An 8,627-nucleotide genomic window follows, 5' to 3' on the forward strand; every position below is an offset into this window, starting at 1 on the left:
ATATATATGTATATTAATGTGCATTTTATATGTTCTTACTTTTCTAAAAGTACATTTGTAAAGTTGAACCTAATCCATACAATGCACATGAAATTATGAAACTTGAATTCTGAATACACATTGGTCATTAAAACTGCATTTGTATGAGACGTCTTCAGTAACTTTCTTTGACAATATTGATGAATTTAATAACCCAATTGAACTCTGGAGATGTTACCCAGAATAAATGATTCAAAGCATGCCAAAAATATACAGTGTTCAAAATTTCAAGAATGACTAAAAAAATATCTTAAATCAGACAAACTATTTTATTGTGGTCACCAGAAAGGAGGTACCCAACCCTTTTCTCCATCAATAACATCTATACATTATCTTCTATAGCTTGCATCTCTTACATAAAATGCTCAGTGAGTCTGCATACCTTACACTGCATTTTCATTCTAGATTCTATGTGAAAACATTCTGGAGATGACTCATTTTAAATGAGACAAAGATGAAAATTTTGTTGTGTGTTACTTTTCCACCTGAATTGTTTACCATGAAAAGGATGACCAGGTGCAGATAAAATTATGAATGAAAGCAAGTGAGCTAAAAGTTTTTTAAAATAAGATTTTTAATTTTTCATTAGTTTTGATCTCAGATTGAAATTAAAGGCCATAAAAGGAAAATTACATAATTGCTATTAAGTTGTAAGTATTAATGAAAAATGTAAGTGGCTTTGCCAATATTCAAAATAATAAAACAGCAACACTATTTCAGAGATTTTTGAGATGTACAGCTTTCCTTTCACAGGTCTTCAGTTTCTGGGACAGTGGTGTCCTCTGTAGGTTTTGTCGTTATCACTATAGGAATATTCTCAGATATCCATCCTTTAGGAGTCCTATTAAAGGACCGTCTGCCGGAAAGAGGATTGGCAAACACCATGAACCTGGGATCTGTTAACAGCAGCAGCTCAAAATCTGGAACTTTGAATTTAACCATTTTTGATGCTTTTTCAAACCCTCCAAATGGGGTGGCAACTCTGTGAAGAATGAAGAGAAAGCAAAGTAATAATTAATATTAAAATTTATTTTCTAGAATCTAGAAAACAGTTTAATCCATAATGTTATGCATTTGCTATTATGATCTTATATTTGTAATATATTTTAAAGTTTTGGCTTGTGAGGCAAGCATTTCTACACCTTAATGACAAAACAGGTATTTAATAACAAATTAGTGTAACTTCTTTGTATTCATTTTTAGGTATGGACTGATGTAATCTATTCCCTGAACTCTGAGCTCATCACAAACATATTTTGCCTCTAAGCCTTTGTTAACAATGTTGAAGATGGTTCCTTCCTGTCTTTTCTCCACTTCTTTATGTCATTTGACTTTTCAATTCTATCTTCCCTCTAACTATCTCACTTCTCTAGCCAAATTCCCATAGCCTGGCTTGTTTTCCATCAATCATTTGGTCTTTAAAATATGGTAATTTTATTTTCAGCCCTTCCCCACCCATCCCCCTTTGCAGATGCAGATTCTAAGCAAGCACTCTTCTACTAAGTTATACCCCTAGCCCTTCAGTTTTTCTTTTTAAGAATATAGTTTGCCTAAGCTCATCTGTGAATCATAAACTCTTTGAGGACCGAATATGTATTTTGCATCTTTGTATTTTCACCCAAAAACTTAGCAAAATTTTTCTATTTGTCTTCTGAATAAAGTCCAAATTCTGGGCCAGGGATTTAGCTCAGCGGTTCAGTGGCCTGCCTTGCAAGCGCAAAGACCTGAGTTCAATCCCAGGTGCAAAAAGAAAAAAAAAAAAAAGTCCAAATTCCTTCCCCTTGGCATTCAAGGTATCATATAAATTTTTAGCTTGCTTTGACTTAGGCATTAATTAATTTATTCATTTTGTTTTAGGGACAGTTCTAAGTGGACCTACTGTCAAAATTTCAGGTGTTTTGTTTCAGCCAAGGAGACAAATAATAAATGCTCACATAGAAAAATAACTAATAAATTGTTTCTCTGGTGTGAAAAACTATAACTGTACATAAGATCCTAAGGTTATAATTGACAATGTGAAATAGGAAGAAAAGGGCTAAAGGTGTAGGGGAAGTGGGAAGGGTAGGGGAAAGCAAATAAGGGAAAAGAAAAAAATATGAGAAAATAAAAAAGTGGAAATAAAGTATTTGTAAATAGGGAAGGGAGGAGGGAGTAAAGGGAGGGCAGGGACGAGGGGAAAAAATAAGAACCAAGACCTGTCATGTGAAGGTACAAGATCCCAATGATGAATGTAACTGAACTGTATACCTAAAGTGTGCCAATAAACTCAATGAGAAAAAAATAAAAAAATAAAGTATAAAAGACAAAAAGAAAAGAAAACAACTAATAGTGTTAAGAGATGTGCAGACAGTTAAAATAGGGTGATGTAATAGTGAATAACTGGATGACAAGTAACTCTAAAGTGAGTCATCAGAGAAGACTGCTGTGCAGAAATGATATTTAGACTGCTGTCTTAAGGTCAGAAATTAGCTAGCAGAATATGGCTAGAATACATCATCCTTCCCAGTAGAGGAAATAAAGTAATTATCCCTATTATCATCTCTCTTGTAACCCCATTTTCCATCTTTCATTAGATTGCTTGATATATCTGCGTTTTGTTTTTTTTTTTTAACCAGACCCCCTGAAAGGATGGGAATTCTCTCAGGTGTATGTTTGCAACTCATTACAGTATACATTATTTGTATAATGCACTGTACCTGGAAGAGCCTCATGAATATGTGGACAATAGGAACAGTCAAACCTATTTGGATTCTCCACTATTGTGGAGAATGTTATTTAAAAATCAGGAGGGGTATCTCATTTCCTTTGTAGCTAAACCACTCTACTACCTTTCTGCAAAAACTTAATTTTCTATGCCTTCTCTTAAGTAATACAGATAGTAATATGCATAGTGTACTAAAAATTTGAGCCCATTACTTTTTAGTCATTTCAATTAATTTTTTTTTCAGATCAATTTTATTTTCATCTATATCTCTATTTGTTTTTTATTTTTTGAGACAGGGTTTTTATTTGAGACTCTGGTTGGTTTCAAACTCACCTTGTGGCTCAGACTGGCTTTAAACTCATAGCCGTCCTGCTTCAGCCTCCTTAGTGCTAAGATTACAGGTGTCTACCACTGGGTGGGTGCTAAAATCAATTTTAGTCTGTTAAAAGACCAGCTATCTTTCATTTCCTATTTTCTCAGTGCATCTATTATAGTGTTGTTTGTGTATCTTATTAGACACTGACTTTTTATGTCTAGTTACAATTCTGTTCTTTCCAAGTTCCCATGTTCCACCAGGCTGGGAATTCAGGAGGAAACTGAATTCATTTGAAAGACCTGTGTAAGAGGCACCCAAACTGCTAGGAGCAGAGTGTAACAGAGCATTTCATATTTCAGGCCTTATGTCCTTTATCTAACCAGTATGGTAGGAGCTAAATATGTTTGTTGCTGCTAATGATGACTGCAGATGAAGAAAGTTTAATAGTCACATTTTGTTTCAAAATGTCTTTTTTTAAATGCGTATGTGTGGTATTCTGGGTCTTCTGCATGATAGGCAAGTACTCTACCACTGAGACATACCTTCAGCCTCCCAATTTTATATTGCTTTTAACTTACTATATAATTTGTCACTTTCCTTTTATTATTACGCAAAGTAGAGAAAGTAATTCTCAAAAGCTTCCAAAATTTTTACTAGGTTAATTAAAAGACATTTGAAATTGTACACATGGATTTGAAAACTTCTAAAACAAAATCTTGTTTTAAAATATTCACTGATTATTCTGTTCATTAATGTAATTTTTGAACTCTGCAATATTTACATTTTTATAATAATATATATGCCTAAAATTTAGCCTGTATCAATTAAATTGGTTTCCAAATTTGTTCAATTTATAATCTTTGTATATGTAACATGGGCCTTTATCATTTTCCTTTTGTATTGAATTCTGAGTTCTTATTTACAGAATGTTTAACATCCATAAACTCCTAGAGATAGTCTTCATATTCTATCTTTTCAGTGCCACTTCTGGTTCTTCTCCAAAGTCAAAATGATCACAAAAGGTAAACTTCTTGAATCAGTGTAAAACACTGAGGCAGGTACAGCTAAAGTTACCCACTGAAGAGAACTTCCAGAACTGCTTCAGCAAGTAGCGAGAATAATGGGCTAAGTATGTTTAAAGTGAGGGGGTGTATCTGGAAGGGGATTAATGGCAATGTGTCTTTTGCTATAATATTTTTTGAAAATGTTAAATATTTCCTGTAGTTTTTTTTTTATCACACCTTATATTTAATGTTGAGATTTTTAGACACGACATTGGTAATGGTAAGAAAAAACTTTAAGAAAAACTACAAGTAACTGAAGCAGGGTAGAGGCAGGTGACGGGTTGAGAAAATAATCCTTCAAAGAGAGATAATAAAAGACTTGCAAGAGCAAAAAGCTTAATAAGTCATTTAAATGGATCTTGAAGCCACCAAAGAGTGAAGATAGGACAAATTCTAGAGAGGGGGATAGAGAGCCCAATATTCAAATCATCAGTAACTGAGGCGAATGTACACAGTGGATACATAGCCTCTACAAGGGCTGTGACAACTATGACTGTGCCATAAATTTATAAAATCTCACATCTACAACTTTCTTGTAGTATTTTGCTCCATCTGAAGAGCAGTATATTTAATTTTCTATTACATCTCTACTCGGTATGACTGACCTTATAATTTTTTCTCAAAATTGCTGTGAAAGATGTAGATAATAACAGATCACTGATTGGGTCATTAACCTCAGTCTAATACAGTATTTCTGCAATCATGTTAGTACAGACTCCCATCTAGGGCCTAAAATCATTAATTTGGAAATAAGAAATGTAAGTTTGAAAAAGCACTTTTAAAAGTTGGATCAATTTTCAGGTTCCTCATGATTATTAGACTTCAGAAGGCATGGTAATGATGAAAGCTAATATTTACTTATTTATTTTTATTTTGTATTTTTTTGTTACTGGAGATTTAACTCAAGACCTTGCACTTGCAAGGCAGGTGGCAGCACCACTGACCCTAGCTAATATTCATTGACTGGATACGGTGCATCCGACACTGTTTAAGTGCTTCTCAGGCTAGAAGTATCATGGGCTCTTCGTATAATGCAGATGCTGATTCAGTCATTGGGGGAGGTGGGGCAAGAGTCTCCATTTCCTGCCAGTCTCCAGGTGGTGTTTGTACAGCTGATTTGTGGCCACACTTTGAGTACCAGAGGCTTTATTTACATGGTTCTTTCATTATATCCCCATAACAACTTTATGAGATGGTTCTACTTATACCCCCATTTTACAGGTACAGAGAAGTTAATGACTTTCCCAGAGACATCTTTCTATAAAGTTGTGGAACTAGTATTTGAACCTATGCAGCTAGACTTACACATCTTACTTTCCTTAATTGCCACCCTAAATCACGCCTGCACAAAATATGTAATTCTTAAGGAGTTCTGGGCTTTTTCCAATCACTTTCTATGGAGGGCAGTGCATTTAGCAAACTGACCCCACTTGGGCTGGTTCTGCGTAGTTGCTGTCACATTCATGATGAAACTAGCTGACACAGTGTTTCATCTCTTATTTGATTTAGTGACTTGAAGAGTCTTATGACTCACATTTTTTGTTTCTTTGTTTGTTTGGGTACTGGGGATTGAACTCATGACCTTGCACTTGCGAGTTAGGCATAGTGCCACTGAGCTAAATCCCTAGCCTTATGACCCACATTTGATTCAATCTAAAAGAAAACTTATTCTTTGATATTCAAGATTTCCAAGAAACTAATTTATCATTTTGGACACTTGGCAATGTATGTCAATAGTTTGTTCATTGGCTGATTCACTTATTATACAACAAATTTTACCATGTCTAGATATTCTACTATGTCTTGGAGAGTCAAAAACAAAGAGATTGTAGGTGTTAACCTCAATGAGCTCACAGGCAAAGAATGGAATAAGAAGAAAAACATGTGGAATAAGATAGTACTATAAGGGAAGAATGTCCTGAGGCCAGAGAAGCCCAAAGCAAAAAGCATCTTCATGGGCCTGTAGGGTTACGAAAGCCACATTAAACTTGGAGGCCTGTATCAGGACCAGATACATAGTCTGTAGGGTCTGGTGCAAAATGGAAACGGAGGTCCTCTGGTTCAAAACTTACTAAGAATTTCAAGACAGGAGCAGCAGTAGAACATTACTAAACCAAGCGTGACTCTTTCAAAATGAGGGCCCTGTAAAATTGCACAGGTTGTGTACCCCTTACTGAGATTTTAAGAATGAATAGTTAACCATGAGATACAAAAAGCTGGAGTCTAAACTTTGTAGATTTACACTGAATATATACAATTGATTTTATATTTATTAATTCCAGAGGTAAATTTAATCATTTATCTATTTTATGAATTAAGTCAAAAAAGAAAAGGTCCTCTGTACCAAAATACACTACTTGGGTTTAGTATTTAGTAGATTGTCTTTTCTTTTTTAATTAGCACTTTTTGTGTGTGAATTTATGGGCATTTTCTTCTCTTGTTAATGCCTATTCCCTCCTGTTTCTTCACTCATCTCCCACCTTCTTCCACAGATTCAATGGAAGGTTGCAGTTGAGAAACCAAAGTTTTCATTTCTTTTCTTTGGCACCACTAAGGCTACATCCTGTTTGAGTTTTATTCCCCAGAAGACACAAATTAAAGAATTAGCATTCTGAAAGTAGTTTCAAATTTTAGTCAAAGTGAAACAAAAATTCATTTCCATGTAAAGATCTGAAATATTCTACTGAATGTTAACTATTCAGTTCTCTAATTCCCAAAACATTAATTCTTCAAACAGAAGTCTCACTTGACCTGATTTTTATACACTGATACCTGTATAATGAATAATAAGCCTGTTTCATTTAGATTTAGTTAACAGATATTTTCTTGTTTATTAAGACTATTAGGATTCCATTTATAAAAATTAACAGGTGGATATATAATATAGCAATTGCTAATTATTCTGAGGTAAAATTGTATAGAAATTAAAATAAATTATTTTACTAAATAGTTGATGCATGGACTCTATTTTTAAATTGTAATCATACAATTTATTCTACAAATGAAGAAATTAAAGAGAGATTGAGTACCATACCCAAAGTCACACAGGTATTTGAAGCAAAGCTAGGAACATTGTTGCTTCCAGTTTACCTTTTCTCATCTATTACATGGGTTTGAATACAGCACAAAACTCAAATATATTGAAAAGAATTTTTGAGCTCATAGTGCTTAAAATTGGGTACCAATTTCCAACAATTCATTATCACCACTGAGTGTTGTTAGATGGCATCTTACCTTTCTATGCTTTATTAGAATAATAATAATTAGGTATTATAACATAGGGCTACTAAATAGTATTATTTTACTCTTTGAAAGAACTTTGGGAATATCTGTGAACTTTATTTCACCGTTGCTCCCATTTGTTTTTGCAAAAATGTAAAATGTATATAAAAATAAAATTTTAATTTTATAACATGTTGAACTATGTAATAAACAAGGGAAATGAAACTTGTGATATTTTATTTTTAAATCATAATGTATAATAGGTATTAAATTTTTAGTCAAATTATTTTTTCATAATATTGAGTAGTTTGATAAAATCCTGCTGATCTGCAACAGGGAAAATAACTCATTTCAATGTGGGAATTATTTTAATCTCTCTTTTGAATGACTTGGCTGTATTCTAGATTAACTCAAAGATGATTTTTGACACATTTAATTTATAAAGTCCCAGATGTTTATTGGCATTATTTCCTTGATTTCTTTTTAAATTAAAAATTTTGCTGAAATGTAAGATACATAAAGAAAAGTGCACAGAAATGGGGAGGGGAGGAGGGGGTGAAGGAGGGCAGGGGTAAGGGAAAAAAATGAGAACCAAGACCTGTCATGTAAAGGTACAAGATCCCAATGATGAATGTAACTGTACTGTATACCTAAAATGTACCAATAAACTCAATGAGAGAAAAAAAAATTAAAAAGAAAAGTGCACAGAGCATAAAGTAAAAGTCAATGGACGCTATTTATTTTCTAATTATCTGTTGCCATCTGTTATGGTTTAGATTCAGAATGTCCCTCAAAACTTTCATGGCTTCAGGGAGAGATTGGATCATGAGAGCATTATATTCATCAGCAAATTGATCTACTAATAGTTCTATCACTGAATGTGCTATTAGGAGGTGGGCCCCTCTCAGAAGAGGAAGGCCTTTGAGGGTGTGACCTGGAAGGATCTATCTCCTTCCCTAACTCCTCTCTACTCTCGTCACTTCTTAGCCACCGTAATGTGAACAACTTTCCTCTGTGGGGCCCTTCTACCATGCTGTTTCTGCCTCGAAGCCAGCCAAGTGTGAACTGAAACTTGTAAAATTGAACCAAAATAAAAATTTTCTTCATTAAGTTGCAGGTGTTAGGTATTGTGCATTGGTGATGGGAAAGTGACTAAGACACCGGTATATTAAAATACCAGTAATTTTTTTTTTTTGGTACTGGGATTGAACTCAGAACCTTACACTTGTGAGGGAGGCACAGTACCACCGAGCTAAATCCCTGACTAGATTTTTTTTTTTTT

At 34.0% G+C, this 8,627-nt stretch overlaps 1 protein-coding gene across 5 annotated transcripts in view; it reads right to left on the reverse strand.

Annotated features, from left to right (window-relative positions):
• Positions 1 to 323: 323 nt before the first annotated feature.
• Myoz2 (myozenin 2) overlaps positions 324 to 8,627 on the reverse strand; it is a 50,555-nt gene continuing 42,251 nt past the window's right edge. For 4 of the 5 annotated variants that reach the window (XM_019205566.2, XM_019205567.2, XM_033760051.1 and 1 more), the window contains one exon: positions 613 to 1,021. In XM_019205566.2, the coding sequence (XP_019061111.1) occupies positions 787 to 1,021 (235 nt within the window). In that variant the 3' untranslated portion in view covers positions 613 to 786. Of the gene's footprint in view, positions 1,022 to 8,627 lie in introns of all 5 variants that reach the window. The other variant, XM_019205569.2, reaches the window with a different exon arrangement.

This window comes from Fukomys damarensis, unplaced genomic scaffold (assembly GCF_012274545.1).
Source record: "Fukomys damarensis isolate Sample0158 unplaced genomic scaffold, DMR_v1.0_HiC HiC_scaffold_38, whole genome shotgun sequence".
NCBI classification, from domain to species: Eukaryota; Metazoa; Chordata; class Mammalia; order Rodentia; family Bathyergidae; genus Fukomys; species Fukomys damarensis.